General features: G+C 40.2%; 1 protein-coding gene across 3 annotated transcripts in view; it reads left to right on the forward strand.

The window, feature by feature from the left end:
* The first annotated feature begins 3837 nt into the window (after window positions 1-3837).
* Window positions 3838-21314, forward strand: part of waca (WW domain containing adaptor with coiled-coil a) — a 220944-nt gene continuing 203467 nt past the window's right edge. For 2 of the 3 annotated variants that reach the window (XM_068014158.1, XM_068014169.1), the window contains exons 1-7: window positions 3838-4049; window positions 4319-4352; window positions 5130-5319; window positions 8572-8678; window positions 11559-11674; window positions 11761-11876; window positions 12938-13246. In XM_068014158.1, the coding sequence (XP_067870259.1) occupies window positions 4009-4049; window positions 4319-4352; window positions 5130-5319; window positions 8572-8678; window positions 11559-11674; window positions 11761-11876; window positions 12938-13246 (913 nt within the window). In that variant the 5' untranslated portion in view covers window positions 3838-4008. The remainder of the gene's footprint in view (window positions 4050-4318; window positions 4353-5129; window positions 5320-8571; window positions 8679-11558; window positions 11675-11760; window positions 11877-12937; window positions 13247-21314) is intronic. The other variant, XM_068014171.1, reaches the window with a different exon arrangement.

The following is a 21314-nucleotide window of genomic DNA, read 5'->3' on the forward strand; positions in this document are numbered from 1 at the left end:
TGTGCCTCAACATTCCACCCTCAGCTGTATCCTTTTCACCATCGATCTGCTTCCCCTCAGCATTATTATGGGGTCACTTACATATCCATGACATTGGCTTTACTAATGCACAACGAAGCTTGATTTTATGACTATCTCCATGCTGTTTGACAGCTAGAATTGTTTTCAACTCAATTATAAGTAAACTTCTTTTTTGAGCACTGATTAAAACTTGCTTCCTTAAAGCACCCTCAGAATAAACCATGGCACACAGGACCTGAAGCTGCAGATTTATCATTTGTACAGTGATCAAAACTACCAACTTCCATCAGCACAGCACTTGTCTTTGCTGTCGTTTCACCTCCACTGCCACTAAAATACACTTATCTCATCACTCTATGGCTTGATTTCCCCCAATGCTCTCGTTGTTGTCCATAAACTAATTCAAAATGCTGCTATTTGTATGTATCTCAGAAGATCACCCAACCTGTCAGACCATCATTCATTCTCTGCTCCTGGCATACTAATTTGAAAACCCTCAATTTTTAAATCCCTCCACTGCCTTGCTCTATCCTACTCCTACAATCTTCTCTTGTTCTCCACTCCTCTGATGCAGGATTGCTGAAATTCCTCTTCTTGTCTGTTCACCATAACTGCCACAACTCTCCCCAACTCCTTCATTTTGCTACCTTATAAATGCTGCACTTTCACCTTTAAAAGTCTCCTCAAAAATGAACACTTCACATATAGTGGTTTTGCTACTGGGTGAGTAATCCAGAGAACACAAGTACTAATCTCACCATAACATTTTGAAAACTTGAACATAGTAGGGGAAAAAAATCTATAAAACAATGGAATGTAGTTAAAGTGACGAAGAAACTGTTGGGTGATTGGAAAAACCCAACTGGATCACGAGTGTCCTGTGCGGAAGGAAATCTGGCATCCTTACCCCTTCTGGCTATATGCAACTTGAATTCCACTCCAACTCAACTGCCCTCTGCATTGGCCTAGCAAGGCCCATCCTTACTTTCCTTGTGTGCATTAAATGCCAGCCTTGCCAGCAACACCCAAATCCCAAGGATGAATAAATTTTGAAAAAACCTGCCTTCAGTCACCTCCCTGAACTTGTCTCCCATTTCCAACTTGAGCCCTCTGATCATCTTTAGGACTTTAATTACAAGAAAAATGTAAATTATTTTGTTCTTGAAGAAGCAATCTGCAAGTAGGAACAGACATAACTAAAACACTGAGAATAAAGAAACAGCATATTCAATCAATATAAAGACACTGAAGTGGATGAAAAGACCTAAGGGTTCAAATACACAGTTCGCTGAAAATGCAAGCACAGATAAGTCGAGCCATAAAATACTGCTGACACCAATTCAGATTTTAGATATAGAATAAGAGAACAGAAATAAGCAAGAATAAATTCATACAAAACATTGTTTTGGTAACAATTAGAGTACTGTGAGCAGTTTTGGCACCCCATTACAGAAGACAAAACCTTACATAAAATGTACAGCAAACATTTGTTTAGGAGGTTACCCTTAGGACAGAACTAAACTAGGTTTACTAAAGACATGTCACTCTCATCTCCCAAAATCCAGTATTCCAGAGATCTAAAAAAGTCATTTACTGATTATTTGGAATAATAAGTCCTTTCCAAAACACACACTTCAAAATCACAACGAATTTATGAGGTTTGTTTTTGCATATTTGTATCTGGTAAAACTCAATTTTAAAGACAAAGCATTGTTCAGTCTCTACCTATAATAGCTAATGTAAAAATGTCTTTATAAAGTTACATGTTCAATTATAACATTTCTCTGGCTGTTTTACAAATTTTCCTTTCTAATAGCACATTTGAAACTAACTAAAATGTGCTTAAATAGGTAAAACCCAAAAGTTTTGGCTTTTAAGACTTCAGACTTGTTTTTATTTATTTTAGAGATACAGCACTGAAACAGGCCCTTCGGTCCACAGAGTCTGTGACGACCAACAACCACCTCTTCTTTGGCCTCCTTATCTCGAGAGACAATGGGTAAGTGCCTGGAGGTGGTACTAATCCTACATTAACCCCATATTCTCGACCACATCCCCACCATTCTCCTACCACCTACCTACACTAGGGGCAATTTACAATGGCCAATTTACCTATCAACCTGCAAGTTCGGGCGGCACCGCAGCCTCACAGCTCCAGCGACCCGGGTTCAGTTCTGGGTACTGCCTGTGTGGAGTTTGCAAGTTCTCCCTGTGTCTGCGTGGGTTTTCTCCGGGTGCTCCAGTTTCCTCCCACAGCCAAAAGACTTGCAGGTTGATAGGTAAATTGGCCATTATAAATTGCCCCTAGTGTAGGTAGAAAAATGGTGGGGATGTAGTAGAGAAAATGGGGTTAATGTAGGATTAGTATAAATATAAACAAATTTCTCTGCAGCACCTGTGGAAGAGCCTGTCACTCCAGAATTGGCCTTTATAGCCACTCCAGGCGCTGCTTCACAAACCACTGACCACCTCCTGGCGCGTATCCATTGTCTCTCGAGATAAGGAGGCCCAAAAGAAAAAAGAAAGAAAGAAAAGTATAAATGGGTGGTTGTTGGCCGGCACAGGCTCGGTGGGCTGAAGGGCCTGTTTTAGTGTTGTATCTCTAAATAAAAAAAAGTCTTTGGCTGTGGGAGGAAACTGGAGCACCCGGCGGAAACCCACACGGTCACAGAGAGAACTTGCAAACTCCGCACAGGCAGTACCCAGAACTGAACCCGGGTCACTGGAGCTGTGAGGCTGCGGTGCTAACCACGGCGCCGCCCAAATGATTATTTTAATAATTATTTAAATAATTTTATTATTAATGATTATTTTCATTAAGACTTTTACTTCTCTGGACATTAATTAGCAAAAATCCAACGAGTTAGTGTTTTAAAATTTTTTTTGACTTTCTATTGCTTCTTTTAATTTACTTCAGAGGCAGTTGTACCAAGTAGCATAGAAAAACTTTCGAAGATAAAACAATATTCAGCGTGATACATCAACAATTTACGACCGCATCGACTGATTTTCAACATTACAAAAAAAAAAATCTCTTTTGGAATGTTAGATATCGACTTAGCATAACTTTTTACTCTTCCAAATCCAGTTATTAAATTTTATTAGCAAATAGCTCCAGAGAAATTGACATAACTGTTCTCCAACACAACATTGTCAAGCAACGCGGTCTTTAAATTGTATCTTTTAATAGCTCACCTCAGCCGTTGTATGAATATTTAAACTAATGGAGACATGTAGGTCTGTGTACTTGTTTAAAAATCACATAGCGAGAGTTAGTGAAAAAAAACTAGGTAAAATAGATTAGAAACGCGCATGCAGAGGTAAAACGCCTGTTTTTTTTTGTCAGAGTTGGCCGCAGGCCTGAGGCGGAATAATTTTCCCTGGCATAACCCTTAAGCCTATCACACACATTGCTGCAATCTTCCACTTTCGCTCAGTTTCGGTATTTACCCTTCATTTGTGAGTATTATTTTTCTTTGCATCAAACCATTAGTTTAGAAAACAGCATCCGCCTCTCCAGCGATGAGATTTTTTTCTTTAACGCCAGACGTCACTACGCAACTCGATCAGATGACCAACATCCCAGCATGCAATTTAAAATATAAAAGTTCAGTAAATTAGGAGCAGAAGTAGTGATTTGAATTGAATATTGTTATTTTCTTTTTCCCCCCCGTGGTCGTGGACTATTTGCTTTCCCTGTTTTTTTGTTGGTGTCCGTGCGTCTGTTGGCCGGAAAGTGCCGAACGGATTCCGGAAAAGCCCGATCGTTGGCGGGAGGGTCGGCTGTTACCGATCGCTGACGCATTACCCGTATGTAGTATGGGCCTCGTCCTCTTCAGTGTTGGTTTGTGTGTGTGAGATGGATCCCGAGAGTTGGTAGTATCTCTACTGGTTAAAAAAAAGAAGGGCTGGTTTTTGTGTCTATTTCCCCCCCCTTTAGAAAATATCTAATTTACGTTTTGATCCACTCCACATACAACAGCATTGATGGTAATGTATGCAAGGAAACAACCGAGACTCAATGATGGGTAAAATGTTCAGGTTTTTCTTGTTATTCTTTAAATCTCCTTTTCCCCCTCTTTCGAATTTCCCTTCTCTTTTGACAATCCGCCATTTTTGTTGTAAACCAAAATAAGTAGAAACTTGAGGAAACGGATTTCCCTCCCCTTTTGGTGACCATTTTACTCTCAAAGATTTTTTAAAAAAACACATTTTCTGCTGAGTTTCTGTTTCGAAGTTTAAAAAAATGTTTTGCACCACTGCTGATATGTTTATTTTCTGATTTTTTTGTGTGCAGGTGTCACGACAGGAGGGAATCCCAGCCCTATCAGGTATATTTCTCATACAGTGAAACGAATGCCATTTACTTTAACGAAGGCTTGTGCGTCCGAAGCAGGCCTCACCTCTCTTCAACTGGATCTTAAGGAGAGGGGGGAATAAAACAAAACTTCGTTTTAAAATCCTGACCGAAAATACGATTTAATGATATTTGGGCAAATTTCAGTTGCTGTGTTTTAGATTCAGTTGGTTTTTGTAGCTTCTCTTCAGTTTTAGGTATATAGTGCAGAGATATGAATGTAAATAAATTCTGAATTATCGGTGGGTCTACTCTGGAGGTGTTCAAATCATTTTTCTGCTCGTACGTTCTTGAAGACAAAACGAGTAATGATCTCTGCCATAAAGATAATGTGATGTACATGTTTCTTTTTTGACCCAAAGTAATGCTTTTGCAATGAATTTATTAAAATTACTGGACTAGGACAGGGCGTCCCATTTGAGTTCCGTGTATTGTTTTTAAATCTTGTTTTAAATGACAAATTGTGAAGGCCGTTATCACTTTTTTCAAGGAGAACACTGTTGGCAACTTGATATACTAAGTTAATGCAACCAATGTTAAACTGACAGACCAATGAAAAGTAATATTGTATAGAAATCTAGTCTAATTGATTGAGATTGAGTTGTACTTGGATATTTTTTCTTATGAAGTAGAAACAAAACAGAAAGATCATGGAATCTGTACACAAGGTGTAGAGGTGTCCACAGTTGCAGGTGATTTGCTTATAGTTCAAGTTTGTTCTAATTTACATTTTATGATATTTCTATTTCAGACTCTTAAATACCCATCAAAGAGTCACACCAGCAGCAGTGATCATCGTCATGACAAAACCAGAGAATCAGGAGATCCATCACCACCCTGCAAAATGCTGCGACGTTCTAACAGTCCTGAAAATAAACTTAGTGATAGTACAGGACATAAGAGTAAAACTGTGCACTCACATCGACCCAGAGAACGAGACGGTATGTTACTGTGTAGTCAGCATGCAGAAGTTGATTAGTTTTGCATAATCCATTACATTTTGCATGTTGTGTTATGGGAAATATGACCTTGTAATGTTTGTGAAGCTTTGCTTGTTAGATTTATTTGTGCAATGCTTCCAGAAGTATTGACCAAATATACCAACAAATAAAGTTTTTGGATCAGCTGCTAAACTGGCCATCTGAAGTATTTAACTCAAGTTAAGAAGAAACCCTCACGTTATTTACCTGTTGTAGGTTTGTGTACAGTAACAAATCCTGTTTTTTTTTTAAATGCAGCAAATCACAAAGTTGCGAGCAGATTAATAGTCATAACAGCAAACCAAACCCCAGTGGTTCATTTCCAGAGGGATAGAGGTGAAAAGTTCAGAAGTTATGGTAAACTTGTATAGAACCTTGGTTGGAACACACTTGGAGTACTGTGTATAGTTTGGCCACCATATAAAGGAAAGGATATAGAGGCAGTGGAGAGGGTGCAAAAAAGATTTATACGGTTGATATCAGAAATACAAGGTTATACCAATCAGGAAAGGATCAACAGGCTGGTTCACTTTTCTTGAAAATTATTGAGAAGTTTTGCTCCAGCAGATACGGAGACAGCATTTCCACGTTTGGGAAAACAAAACTAGATGCCGTCAATATAAGATGGTCAGTAATAAATAAAACAGGGAATGCATAGACACGTTTTTTACGTAGAGAGTGGTGAGAATGTGGAACTTGCTACCACAGGGAGTGGTTGAGGCAAATTGTGTAGATGTATTAGGTAAACACATGAGGGAGAAGGGAATAGAGGGTTACGTTGATAGATGAGGAAGGATGGGAGGAGACTCGAATGGAGTCTGAACTGGTTGGGTCGAATGGCCTATTTCTGTGCTTTATATTCTGCATGATCCTATGCACTTCAAAATATGAGGCCCATTGAAGTGAGATTCACACTGCATCAAAAATTCCACTAACAATATGGATAGGAACTTCAAGAACCTTGGTACAGCTGTACCAAAGGTGTATCTTATCATGCAGTCTTTAAGTTTCATTAATATAACAACTTTTTTAAGTAGTCTAGGTGTGGAGTTCTTCTTGGAGTATTATAAAAACATTCAGCAGAATGTTTTATTTGAAAACATTTAATGAGTCCTCAACTTTGATGCCCATTTTCCAAACTCTCATATGGGTTATATTGGTATAGCTTTTGATTGTCCGACAGTTAGTCTTTATTGTGCATTTGATCGATTGATCAGATTTCCAAGTATTCATGTTTGTGTACGCATAATTCAATCTATTAACAACTTTTTATAGTGAACTAAATTAGCAATTATTCCAGTGTTGCTTTAGTATTCACAGCCTGGATTTTCCATCAGAGAACTGGAAGGCATAGTGGTAGGTGTTGGAATGTGTTCTTTACTGTTCCATCCATGGAAAAAGCAGAGATTTTGATGTGACATTTCTGCCAAGTTTGCAAGGTTCCTGAGATTAAGGCAAAGAATTGGTGCAAGATTTGGTATGGTGCAGTTTTCTATTCCAAGTGGGAGCAAATAACTGCCCATGGAGATTTTCTTTAGCCGAAATGCTGATCCCTGATTGAAGAAAATGTTAAATGGTTTAAGGATCCCTTTTGCATTATACTAAAATTAATTGCATAGACAAGCAATGGATCAGTTAGTTCTGTAATTAAGTGGTTGGCAGCAAAAATCCATTTGACTTGAATCAGGAACAAATTCTGTTCCCTCCTTAATTTGTCATGTTTTTAATGACTGATCTTGGCTGTATACACTGTCCATTTCCTAAACATGCTGTAACCTCTTTAATTCTAAGTGTATTGCTACCTTTAGCAAATTATTAATATTTGGATTGAATATCTCTTGTTGACCTGTTATAATAGTTCCTAGTGAATAATATTTTGAAGTGAAGTGACTTGTGTGGGCTAATGTGGCAAGCCATTCCGCATAGCTAACTTTCCCCCCCAATAGGCAACAAACTGAATTAGCAGTTAACTAATTTTATAAATTTTGTCCAGGACCCTGGGAGAGCATCCCGCTCTTCATGAAGCTTTTTAATGTACATGAGAACCACTAAAACGGGCAGAAGGGCCATGAGTCTGGAGTTTCCTTTGCAAGACTCTCAGTACTGCACTGGACTGACAACTAGATTGAGTTCAGACCTATACATTTGTGCTCCAGGGCCATGGGTGATAACTAAGCAAAGTCTGTGCATTATGGCTGTATCTCATCACATTTGTTCAGAGCTTGTCCCCAACCAGTCTGCTTCTGCATTTTAGTTGTGCATTTTGTTGAAAATCGATATACTGAATATTTCAAAACTTTTACTTTCTCATCATTATTGCAAGATTGAAAAAAGCCCGAAAATTGTGCTCTGCAATACTCTTCTTGATCACTCGTGTTTCCCATGCCTCAGTGGCTACCCTTCATATCATATAGATATCTGTAAGTAGAACTTCTGTGTGTTATTGTCACCTATTTGATTTGCTGGAACACAGGATTTTGGCTCTGAAAGCAGTTTTTTTGAGCAGTGCATGTCTGTTGGGAGAATTAACAATCAGACCAGCATTAATTTCATGTTCTGCAAATGTTCACACAATAGTAGATAACTTCATAGCAAATTGCTCAAAGTATTTTTTTTGGTCATTGTATTTTACCCACAACTTAGTGGTGGTTTGTTATTCCTTTTCAAGTTAATTTAGGTTTGTGACTTCTTTGGAGGTTCTCAACAAAAAAGAGTTTTAGCTTCTTTGGCTTGGTGGAAACAGTAAGTAGCTGCGCCATGGAGATGAATGTCCAAGGCTTGATCCCTTATCTGCACTTTGTTCTGAACTTATGGGCAGGGAACATAGTAGGGGTACTCCAATTGGTCACCGTGCTGTTGGTTTAGGGAAGGGGAAAGATCAGGCAAAGTTCCTGTTCTCGATTGTTATCCAGTAAACCCAGCTGGAAATGTGTATTTGTGAATATCAGCAGGAGTAGCCTGCCATTACTAAATTCTTGTATGGATAATAACAATTTGGGCATTTTACTGGAAGGTGCTTACTGTCCTTTTAACTACTCCAGAAAGGAATCAATGTCTTTTTGGATGGAATGGGAGGGGAGAAAATTGAAAGAGGACTTGTAAGCATTGCTGAAACATTTGTTTATAGACTGGGAACCTTTTGTAAAATACTTGGCTGAGGTTAATCTTCTATGTTTGTGCATATATGTAATAAATTTACTGTATTTGTTTCAGGGACCAGCTATTCTCCGCAGGAGAATTCACATAATAACAGTACCCACCATAGCTCAAATTCACATTCTTCTAATCCTAATAACAATCCAAGTAAAACTTCAGATGCAGTAAGTATTTCTTTTGCAATTCCTTACTACAGTGTCAGATATTTCATTTAAGGTAATAGGAGTTTTACGTTTCAGTCTTTTCAAACTCTTGAAACAGCCAGGCAACTGGAACATGTATCAAACAACTGGAAATTCACCTCCTTTACTTTATATCCTTGCAGAGTAATCCACCTTAAATCTTGAGCAATTAACTTTGCAAACAATAAGTTGCAACTGGAATTTACAGAGATTTGCCACAACATTTTTATTTTGTTTGATGGCGGGAAAATTAAACTAGGTTTGTACAGAAAACTGGGGAACGTAAGCAGAATCTTTGCAGGCTAAAGTTACTAATCAACATATTTACAATTCAATATAGAGAAATACAGGTATTTATATTCCAGAATACAAAGCATAAAAAAGAAACATCAATACAGTGCGGCATAATCTTCTCAAGTCTCCCCCAGCATTTGAAACCATTTCTTGAAACTAAATAGTCTCCAGATATAAAGTGATATCTTGTCTCAGATATGCACTTAGACTTGAAATTTGTGAGTTGGATCCTTGTAGAGCACAGAGTGTGAGAAATCCAGCCAGAACTACGGTCGTGACTTGTTCATTGGGAAGTAAGGTAGTTCCGATTTCATTAATGGTAGAAAAACAGAATTCTACAACTGTAGGGTACAACAGTAATACATTGGGGTTACTACTTTGTGGAATCAGAAATGACCAGGTGTGGCCATTGTAGAACATGAAGGTAATTGGAAATCACCTTGCATTCTGAGATCAATCTACAAGAAATTAATAAGTTCCCAGGCAAACATGATTGCTTTATTGATATTGCAGGAACCATGCTGTAACAATACATGTTGCTGCTGCTGGACAGCTAATTTAAATGGAGTGCTCCGTAAATGAACACTCCGTTTTTAATTTACAAATTATCTATCTAATTTCACAGGAGGAATAAAGCAAACTAATCCTCTTTGGGGTAAGGGAAGGACAATTATCTTTTAAAGATTGAAAATTTGTCACTTTTTGTATGTGCATTTTCAAAAATCAAGCCGCAACTTTCATAAGGTGACCAGAGTGTGGAAGTTTTTGTGTAGACTAAAACAGATGTCTGTTTTCATGTTTAATGCAATGATATTAGTAGAAGGTTTGTGTTTTCCTTCCATGCTCTCAATCAGTTCATAATTTTGTGTAATATGCCATAGTTAAGACAGAGCACGTCAGATGAAATATGAAATTCACAATTAGATTACTGGAAATGAGTGTTTTACATTGAATGGTACTTGTATTATGCAGTAAATTAAATCTTTTTAATGTAGACTATTCAGAATTAGAACATACCACATTGCTTTTGTGCATTTTGATGCACAACAGTGATTGGAAATCACTTTCCTGTCTGATATAAACCATAACAAATTGATACTCTGATGGAGCATGCAGGTCACAAAATGGTGGAAATTATTTTGGTGCTCTGAGTACGTAAAATTTGTGATTTGAACTGTCATTGAGGTGCTGTGTATGTGTCTAGGCTGTTGTGCATAGGATGGTCAAGTTTACTGGCTGCTTTCAGATCCACAGAAAAGTATCATGTTACATAGTAGTCTTTCTAGAGAAGATTGGTTTGCCTGTCCTTCAATTTAGGGAGTTGTACAGTAGGACCTTTTGAAGAGGAGAAACATTTACACAATTTAACTTCTAAGTTTTTAAAAAATGTTGTAGAACATTGCTGTTGCACTGGTATTGTCGTCTGGTTCATATCTCTGGAGCACTTTGAAATTTTTTGTTTTCACACCTTGAGGACAAATGCGCTTCAGTTTTTAAGACTGCCGATGCATTGTGTTTTGAATTGCGTTTTGTTGATACTCGGGTACAATTGAAATTATTTGCTTTACCTGTGTCGCAACACCGTCTCTTTCCCTTGCCTTCCCTCTTTTTTAAAATTTCAGGCAGTTTCCTTCATGTACATCTTCTGTGCCATATTGGCCTAGGCATGGCTGCTGTGTATTGATGAAATCTTAATCAATTTAAGCTGATATGTTAACAATTCTAACATTGTACAAATGGAATATGAACCATATTCATGATGATAGATTGTGAAGTTAAAGTAGTCCCTTCCTGCCTCTCAAACATTGCCCAAAGTGCTTCACATACAATGAAGTACTTTGGAATGCTCTGATTTATTGACTGAGTTAGTCATATTGTGCGCAAGAAGATCCCACAAATAGTCATGAGTGGAAGGATTAGTTAAGCTGTTTGGAGACATGCGTTGTCCAGGGTACTGAGCAGTTCTTTGAATAGTGCAATGGCATCTTAAACGCAGATTAACATTTTATATTAAGGCGCCTTCAATATGCAGCATTCTCTGAATATTGCACCAAGTGTCAACCTGGATTATGTGCTCAAGTCCTGAGCTCTCAGACTCTAACTGTGAGTTCAGTGCAACCAACTGAGCCAAGCTGGCAAACTGTCTGTGGCACTTGCATTATGATTGGTGCTACTCAGTTTGCTTTCTGCATAGCAGTGCTAGGTATTACCAGAAGCTCCTCCATAAAACATAACTCTATTTTGGTCATGGAGCAGGTAGTTTAAGTTTTGATTAGTTTTATGAACAGGCAATGAGTATTTTTATTATTCTATTGTTGCATAAAATATTATGCAATCTGACATTATGACTGAATCAGGTAATGCAATGAGAAACCAATGTACCCATAATTTTAGTGTGCTGGAAGTTTATCATGCAATTGAGGTAGAAAATACCATTTTTATAAAGTAGGGGTCGAATAATTGTTTCCAAGCATTGAGTTGTTGAACAGTAAATCCAGTCTGAAGCTCAGATCTATAATTTACTTTGTGTTTTTGTCTTTTGATTTAACTCTTTTTGTCTTAATATAGCCTTTTGAACCAGCTGATGATTGGTCTGAGCACATCAGCTCTTCAGGCAAAAAATACTACTACAACTGCAGGACAGAAGTTTCTCAGTGGGAGAAACCCAAAGAGTGGATTGAAAGGTGCACGTTTAGTTTTTCAAATATTATGTAGACTATGCAAGTATCCTAAATAGGTTACAATATCAACGGTTCTTTTATTTGTACAGAGAGCAGAGGCAAAAAGAAGCAAGTAAAGTTGGGGTTATTAACAGCTTTCCAAGAGATCGAGATTACAGAAGGGAAACCTTGCAAGCAACTGCTGGCAGTGGGTTTACAAGTGGAAGTAAGTAATAGGGCATTTACTAAAGAAACAACTCTTGTTGCCAGATTTCTTTCACAGGATTCACATAACATGCAGGCTTGGCTGAAATGTGTAGAATTTGAATGCAGTTTATTATAATCGAATTGGTGAACAATGCTGAACAAATGTTTCATTTGTAGTGGAAAATGAAAAAACTGACTTAGTGATCTTGGGTTTATAATTCTGGTGCACAATTTCTGACATAGTCTTAAGGATTCTAAATGGGCTGGATTTACACATGTTGAAATAAGGCTATTTTCCTCATTGTGGCTTCAGGAAAGTAAATGTAACTTAGTGAACTGTTGAAAAATAGGAATCTACAAGATTTTTTCTTGCTTCTGGCTACTTATATCATTTAATTACCTCTTCCCTGTACCAAGTCATTTGTGGTCTGGGTGTGAAGGTAACCTGCAAGAGTTGCCAACTTGCCGCAGAGCAGCTCCTCGGGAACTGATGACCCTGAATCTTCATCTATTGCATGTTTAAAAGGAATCTGCATTTTTGCATTATTACACTAATAATTTGGGATTTAAATAAATGTCCAGGAACAGACTGATGTAATTTCCTGGTGCCCAGTTCATTATGGAAGATTGAGCTATGTTCAGAATTGGGTTTCTCTCGCTTTGACACACCTGTCCAACTGAGGACATACTTTTAGCACTTCTAAGGTTCATATTCCAATGCATGTACTAATCAGTGTTTATGTGTTGGAAAAATGCTGAGATCCATTATTGCTGTTTATGTCATCCTGATTTAAATAATATTGTTGTTATGGAGCTAAAATGGCTGAAAATTTTGCAGCCGTAGAGTACATAAGTGAAAATAAAAAGGTGATGTCACAACAATAACACCATAAGATACAAGGTCTAATGTATCCTGAGTAGGTGTTTTGATTCTAACAACTCTTGCATTTTAAAACATTAATTATGAACAATTAAGGGGACTGTTAATTAATTAGCCAATAGTGCTCTAATAATCATTCTAATTTCAACATTTCCCCCTTTATTTTTTTTTGCCACATTTCCTTTGTGAATCATGAAAAGTGGAAGACAAGCATTCCAGCGGTGCCGGTAGTATGCTCTCCCAGAATATTTTGTCCCAGACAAACAGACACAATGACAGAGACTACAGACTGCCCAGAACAGAGACTCCTGGTGGAGCTGCCCCAGTGCAGCACCCGGTCAAACCAGTGGTTCTCCCAACTACAAACCCAAGCACTGTTCCTTCTAGTCCTTTTAGTCTACAGCCTGAGCATCAGCCAAAGAAATCCTTTGATGCTAATGGAGCAGCTACTGTACCGAAAGTGCCTACACCCACACCTTCCATCCCCATTCAGAAGACGGAGAAAAAAGGTATGTATGCTGGGGTATATTTGACTTGTATGAGTTCATGCACGTTTTTAGTTCACTAGTGACGCTAAAGATCATTATTAAACAGCGATGGTGTACCAGTATTGAAAACACTGAACTGACACAGTACTAAAATTCATTCCACTTTGAAGTGTCTAGACTAATGAATTATAACTCACTGCTGGACTTTGATTAGTAGTAAATTTCTAAAACACTAACTTGGTTTCTGTTCATGTGGTTGCAAAATTGGGCGAAGGTGCCAAGAATGCAAAGCTTTTAGGGTAGGTGAACATGCATGATTGAAGGCTTCTTTCCCAATGGAGCACTATATTGAAGTAAGTGATAGAAGGTTACATACATTAAGTTGCTCAGTTTTAGGTATTAGAACTGAAAACCAGGTTGGAATCATGGGTTTTTCCTTTGACAAGAATTTCTTTATTAACTTTCCTGTTGCAGCTTTATTTTAAGGGCATCACTAATAATTAGTAGAAAAAACTCAAATAAAAGTTGAAATTGATGTGTACCAGTGAATTTTGATAGTTGGGACGGTCTGAGTTGTGAACTACACTTCTACCTGGCCCTTTTCATGCTAATTTATTGGAAAAATCAAAAAAAACTTTTTTTTTTTATATAGCACCTTTCATGATTCAAAGTGCTTTACAGCTCATGATGTACTTTTCAAGTGTAGTCACTGTTGTAGTGTAGGATGGTACATGATAATGTCAGGAGAAAATTTGTTAAAGCAGCTTCTATGATTAATTTTACAGGTAAATTTGTATTCCAAGTGCGATTGTTATGTAGATATGTGAAAAAGTTAGAAAATGAGCTTAGTTATAAGTCCTCTTGAAATTGAGCATGCTGTGACAACTTCAGGCTGCTTACCAATGACCTTTATGTACCTTAAAGTAACTTTTGTTTTAATGAGCCTTCCTTCTTCAGTCTGGGGTTCAGAGACAGCATACATGTGCTGCCTCTTTTGTTCGTTTCAGCTGCATCCAAAAAATGATGATGAATAACGGTAGTGGTCTTCTGTTCTGTCACGGCTGGGTTCCTGTGTTGTCAACTAACAGAAAAATTCAAATGTCTTTGAGCTTGCCTCTCCAACAACTTTGCTTTATATTAATAGAAAAGTCACCATTGCAGTATAGAGTTTTTCTGACTGTGGTAAAGGCAGGCTTTAAGAGATATTTGTGCTTCACTGCTGCTTGACAATATATAAATCCAATACCTAGTAACAAACTAAAGAGATCTAGAGTTGGGGGGAACAAAGGATTTCAATACTTTATTGGATTAAGATCAATTAATAGAGGGAGGAAGAGCAGCCACACTGGTATGCTGTCCTCGCACCTGGTTATAGGTTGCCTTGCGTTCTGCAACCAAAGACAGTTATCAATGAAAATGGCATAGCTCGAGGAATATGAGCTTATATTTTAGAATAAACCATTTAAGAAAATCAGTTGCATTTGTAAGGGCACATCTTGAGCCTGTTTCATGCTCAAAATGTTCATATAACCCATAGAGTATAATTGAAAAAATAAAGTGCAATCATCTTGAATAACAAGTGCTGATAAAGGAATGCTGTAGTTTAATCATAAAAACTATTCAATATTGTCTGCTGGAAAGTAAGTATTTTGAAATTTCTGTCAAACATTTGCTAAAATGTTATTAATATTCCATAGACATTTGTAAAAGTATCAATGGTTCGTCACAAATGATTCCATAGCCATCTGACCCAGAGGCCACAGTGCAACTAACATATTTATATAATCCTATCTTTTTTGTTGGGAAGGAAAAAAAATTATGTGCTTGTTCACTTACCTATGTAGCTGATACACATTTATTTCTTTTATGCACCGCTATGCTGTTAATTGTGCCCTAAACCTGAATGGCAAGCGCATGCACTTCGAAACCTGAGAAGTAATATTAAAGGGAAAGTGAATTCTGTTGAATTCACATAATCCTGAACATAGTTTATATGTTGAAAATTTATGGCTCTGTTAGATATGAAGTGTCGGGACAAGTGTAATGGTCCAACATTTGTTGGAGTGGGACATCCCATGACGTGCCCTGTTACTTGGATTTTTTTTCCTCACCCTTAAGTTCAAATTTACTTTGCAGTGCAAATTGCTGTTAGCCTGAGCTGATAATGGCATGACTATCTAATAGATAACAGAATGGCAGGGCTGCTCCAAGCTCTGCAGTGCACATCCTGTGCTATGTGGGAACTCCAGGATGCTTCTCGGGTCGTGGATGACCATATGTGCAGGAAGTGTCATCAGTTGAGCTCTGGGTTTTGGAACTTGAGCAGCAGCTGGCGACACTGCGGTGCATTCGTGAGCATGAGAGCTTCGTGGGTAGTACGTTTATAGATGTGGTCACCTCACAGTTATGTAAGTAGGGCGAGAGGGAATGGGTGACTGCCAGACAGTCACGAAGAAACCGGCAGATAGTGCAAGGGACCCTTGAGTGCGTCTCACTCCAACAGGTATTCAGTACTGAATACTGAGTAAGGTAATGTTTCATCTGGGGAGTGCAGCCAGAGCCAAGGCACCATGGGTGACTCAGCTGCACAGGAGGGCACAAGGAAGACTGAAAGAGTGATAATGATAGGAGATTCGACAGTCAGTGGAACAGACAGGTGTTTCTGTGGCCGCGGACGTGAATTCAACATGGTATGCTGCTTCCCTGGTGCCAGGGTCAAGGATATCACTGAATGGCTGCAGGGAATCCTGATTGGGGAAGGTGAACAGCCAGCAGTCGTGGTCCACATTGGTACCAGTGACCAAGGTAGAAAGAGGGATGTGGATCTGCAGAAAGTTTACTGAGCTAGTTAAGAAATTAGCAAGCAGGACCTCAAAAGTTGTAATCGCTGGATTACTCCCAGTGCCATGCACAAGTGAGTACAGGAATAGAAGAATAAGACAGATGCATGCATAGCTGAAAGATTGATGCAGGAGAGAGGGCTTTAGATTCTTGGGACATTGGGACTGGCTCTGGGGGAAGATGGGACCTGTACAGGCCGGGTGGGTTGCACCTGAACAGAGCCAGGACTGCATTCCTTGCGGGGCATTTTGTAAGTGCTGTTGGGGAGGGTTTAAACTAGTTTGGCAGGGGGATGGGGACCTGAGGGGAGACTCAGTTGTGACAAAATCAGAAATGAAAATGGAAGGCAGAGGAAACAGTTTAGAAAATAAGAGTTTGGCAGTGCTCAAGGGTATTTACAATGCAAGGAGGAGAGCAAATAAAGCAGATGAGCTGAGGCAACAGATAGATACGTGGTAGTATATCATAGCTATAACAAACATGGCTTAAGGAGGGATAGGACTGTCAGCTCAACGTTCCTGATTATGGGGTTTTCAGACGCAATAGAGACTGGGGATAAGAAAGGAGGGGGAGTGGCAATTTTGGTCAAAGAAGGGAGGGATGATATGTTGGAAGGTTCAACAAATGAGGCTAAGGAACAGAAAAGGGGCATTCCCACTGCTGCGAGTGTACTATCGCCCCCCCCCCCCCCCTCTCCCCTACCTCCCCAAACAGAGGGAGATAGAAGAGCAGATATGTAGGCAAATCTCTGAAGTGCACAAACAATAGGAAAGGAAATAGGGGATTTTAACTATCCCAATATTAACTGGGATAATCTTATGATGGAAAGGAATTGAGGGAGCAGTATTCCTGAGGTGCACGCAGGAGAACTTTTTTGCCCACTAAGAAGGTGAAGTTTTCACAAAATCACAGAATTGTTACAGTGCAGAAGGAGGCCATTCAGTTTTAGACTTCGTTTTAGGAAATAAGGGAGGTCATGCCGAACAAATTTGATTGAACTTTTTGAGCATGTGACCAGGTGTGTAGATGAGGGTAGTGCAGTTGATGTAGTTTACATGGATTTCAGCAAAGCCTTCGACAAGGTCCCACATGGCAGACTGGTTTAAACAAAAAAGCCCGTGGGATCTGGGAAATGTAGCAAGGTTGATAGAGAATTGACTCAGTGGCAGGAAACAAAGGGTGTTTTTGCAACTCGAGGGCTGTTTCCAGTGTCGTTCCACAGGGTTCACCACTGGGTCCCCTGCTTTTTGTGGTATATATTAACAATTAGGACGTAAATGTAGGAAGCATGATCGAGAAGTTTGCAAATGACAGACACAAAGATTGAACGTGTGGTAGATAGCGAAGAGGATAGCTGTAGGTTGCAGGAAGATATCGATGGACTGGTCAGGTGGCTAGAAAAGTGGCAAATGGAATTCAACCCGGAGAAGTGTGAGATGATGCATTTGGGGCGGTCACACAAGGCAAAGGAATACATGATTACTGGGAGAATACTGAGAGGTGTGGAGGAAGTGAGGGATCTTGGAGTCAATGTCCAGAGATCCCTGAAGGTAGCAGGGCAGGTCGATGAGGTTAAGAAGGCAGATGGAATCCTTTCCTTTATTAGCCGAGGTATAGAATATAAGAGCAGGGCGGTTCTGCTGGAACTGTATAACTCATTGCTTAGGCCACAACTTGAGTACTGTGTGCAGTTCTGGTCACCTCAATACAGAAAGGATGCAATTGTTCGAGAGAGGGTACAGAGGAGATTTACAAGCATGTTGCCAGGACTGGAAAAATGCAGCCATCAGGAATTGTTCTCCTTGGAACAGAAGAGGCTGAGGGGAGGTATGATGGAAATGTAAAAATTTTGAGGGGTCTGGGATAGAGTGGCTGTGAAGGCCTTAGCGGAGAGGTCAGTGACTCGGGGCATAGATGTGAAATGATTGAGGGTAAATCAACATCTGACATGTTGGAGTCCTTCAAACGTCAGTTAATTAGAATCCTGTGAGGAAGAAGGATAAGTTTGGCAAGTTTCGGGAACCTTGGATAACGAGGGATATTGTGAGCCTAGTCAAAAAGAAAAAGGAAGCATTCGTAAGGGCAAGAAGGCTGGGAACAGACTAAGCCCTTGAGGAATATAAAGAAAGTAGGAAGGAACTTAAGCAAGGAGTCAGGAGGGCTAAAAGGGGTCATGAAAAGTCATTGGCAAACAGGATTAAGGAAAATCCCAAGGCTTTTTATACATATATAAAGAGCAAGAGGGTAACCAGGGAAAGGGTTGGCCCACTCAAGGACAGAGGAGGGAATCTACGTGTGGAGCCAGAGGAAATGGGCGAGGTACTAAATGAGTACTTTGCATCAATATTCATCAGAGAAGGACTTGGTGGATGATGAGCCTAGGGAAGGGAGTGTAGATAGTCTGGGTCATGTCGTTATCAAAAAGGAGGAGGTGTTGGGTGTCTTGCCAAGCATTAAGGTAGATAAGTCCCCAGGGCCTGATGGGATCTACCCCAGAATACTGAGCGAGGCAAGGCAAGAAATTGCCGGGGCCTTGACAGAAATCTTTGTAACCTCATTGGCTACAGGTGAGGTCCCAGAGGACTGGAGAATAGCCAATGTTGTTCCTTTGTTTAAGAAGGGTAGCAAGGATAATCCAGGAAATTATAGGCCGGTGAGCCTTACGTCAGTGGTAGGGAAATTATTAGAGAGGATTCTTCGGGACAGGATTTACTCCCATTTGAAAACAAATGAACTCATTAGCGAGAGGCAGCAGGGTTTTGCAAAGGGGAGGTCGTGTCTCACTAACTTGATTGAGTTTTTTGAGGAAGTGACGAAGATGATTGATGAAGGAAAGGCAGTGGATGTTGTCTATATGGACTTCAGTAAAGCCTTTGACCAGGTCCCTCATGGCAGACTGGTACAAAAGGTGAAGTCACACGGGATCAGAGGTGAGCTGGCAAGATGGATACAGAACTGGCTCGGTCATAGAAGACAGAGGGTAGCAGTGGAAGGGTGCTTTTCTGAATGGAGGGCTGTGACCAGTGGTGTTCCGCAGGGATCAGTCTGGGACCTTTGCTGTTTGTAGTATATATAAATGATTTGGAGGAAAATGTAGCTGGTCTGATTAGTAAGTTTGTGGACGACACAAAGGTTGGTGAAGTTGCGGATAGTGATGAGGATTGTCAGAGGATACAGCAGGATATAGATCGGTTGGAGACTTGGGCGGAGAAATGGCAGATGGAGTTTAATCCGGACAAATGTGAGGTAATGCATTTTGGAAGGCCTAATGCAGGTGGGAAGTATACAGTAAATGGCAGAACCCTTAGGAGTATTGACAGGCAGAGAGATCTGGGGGTACAGGTCCACAGGTCACTGAAAGTGGCAACACAGCTGGATAAGGTAGTCAAGAAGGCATACGGCATGCTTGCCTTCATCGGTCGGGGCATAGAGTATAAAAATTGGCAAGTCATGCTGCCGCTGTACAGAACCTTAGTGAGGCCACACTTCGAATATTGCGTGCAATTCTGGTCGCCACACTACTGGAAGGACGTGGAGGCTTTGGAGAGGGTACAGAAGAGGTTTACCAGGATGTTGCCTGGTCTGGAGGGCATTGGCTATGAGGAGAGTTTGGATAAAGTCTGATTGTTTTCACTGGAACGACGGAGGTGGAGGGGCGACATGATAGAGGTTTACAAAGTTATGAACGGCATGGACAGAGTGGGTAGTCAGAAGCTTTTTCCCAGGGTGGAAGAGTCGGTTACTAGGGGACATAGGTTTAAGGTGCGAGGGGCAAAGTTTAGAGGGGATGTGCGAGGCAAGTTGCGCTGAGTGGCGCAGTGGTTAGCACCGCAGCTTCACAGCTCCAGGGACCCGGGTTCAATTCTGGGTATTGCCTGTGCGGAGTTTGCAAGTTCTCCCTGTGACCGCGTGGGTTTTTGCCGGGTGCTCCGGTTTCCTCCCACAGCCTAAGACTTGCAGGTGATAGGTAAATTGGCCGTTTTAAATTGCCCCTAGTGTAGGTAAGTGGTGGGGAATATGGGATTGCTGTAGGGTTAGGATAAATGGGTGGTTGTTGGTCGGCACAGACTTGGTGGGCCGAAGGGCCTGTTTCAGTGCTGTATCTCTTTTAAAAGAAAAGTTTTTTTTACACAGAGGGTGGTGAGTGCCTGGAACTTGCTGCCAGGGGAGGTGGTGGAAGCAGATACGATAGCGACGTTTAAGAGGCATCTTGACAAATACATGAATAGGATGGGAATAGAGGGATACGGTCCCCGGAAGTGCAGAAGGTGTTAGTTTAGACAGGCATCAAGATCGGCGCAGGCTTGGCGGGCCGAATGGCCTGTTCCTGTGCTGTACTGTTCTTTGTTCTTTGTCGAAGGATTAGAGGGGAGATGAGGAAAGATTTTTTTCACCGAAGGGTGGTGGTGGTATGGAACTCTCTGCCTGAAAGGGTAGTAGAGGCAATAACTCTCAACCTATTTCAAAGGTGTCTGGATATGAGCCTCGAGTGCTGAAACTTGCAGGGATACGGACCAAATGCTGGGAAGGTGGGATTAGACTCTGGCTTGTTCTTCGGCCGGCGCAGACACCATGGGCCATGTGGTCTCTTTCTGTGCCGTAAATGTTCTATGATTCTATGACTAGGTCAACGGGCATCTGGAACATTTGTGAACTGGTGCCTATTTGCTTAACCAATGAGCTTTTAAGGGTAGAGAAAACAATGGAAATGAGAAGGGAAGGGGTGAACTGGAGTCAAATTACAGATAGAAAGATTGGGTTAGAGTGAAAAAAAGACAGTATGGAAAACTAAGAAAAATTTAAAAACCTCTTTAGAACAATTTACTACCTACAGGAATGCAACTACATATTTTCAGTTGTTACACTTTTGGGTTAGAGATGCTGAGTAACTTTCCAGGAGTGTACAGCTTGTCATTAGAAGAGTTTTTGTGCTGTTAAGTAGTGGCCCTAATTTTCTTTGCCAAGCTCAATACATGTTTACTGCACAAATGCACCAGTTTCTGAAAACTCACCGGGAGGTTAATGGCGAACTGCTGTTTTCACAAGCTGAATGGCAGAGTGGCGCAAATTGTCCACTGTTTGTGGCAGTTCTCAACTCGTGGCCGAGCACTTCATTGGCCACAAAATGCTGCACTAATAATGGTGTGTGCATTAAACTCGACATTAGTTTTCCATAAAATTCTGGCTTTTGTGTTGAATTGTCCCAGTGCAACAGCTGGTCTCAATGGCTAAATAATTGGCATAAGCA

Source organism: Heterodontus francisci, chromosome 2 (assembly GCF_036365525.1).
Source record: "Heterodontus francisci isolate sHetFra1 chromosome 2, sHetFra1.hap1, whole genome shotgun sequence".
Classification (NCBI taxonomy): domain Eukaryota; kingdom Metazoa; phylum Chordata; class Chondrichthyes; order Heterodontiformes; family Heterodontidae; genus Heterodontus; species Heterodontus francisci.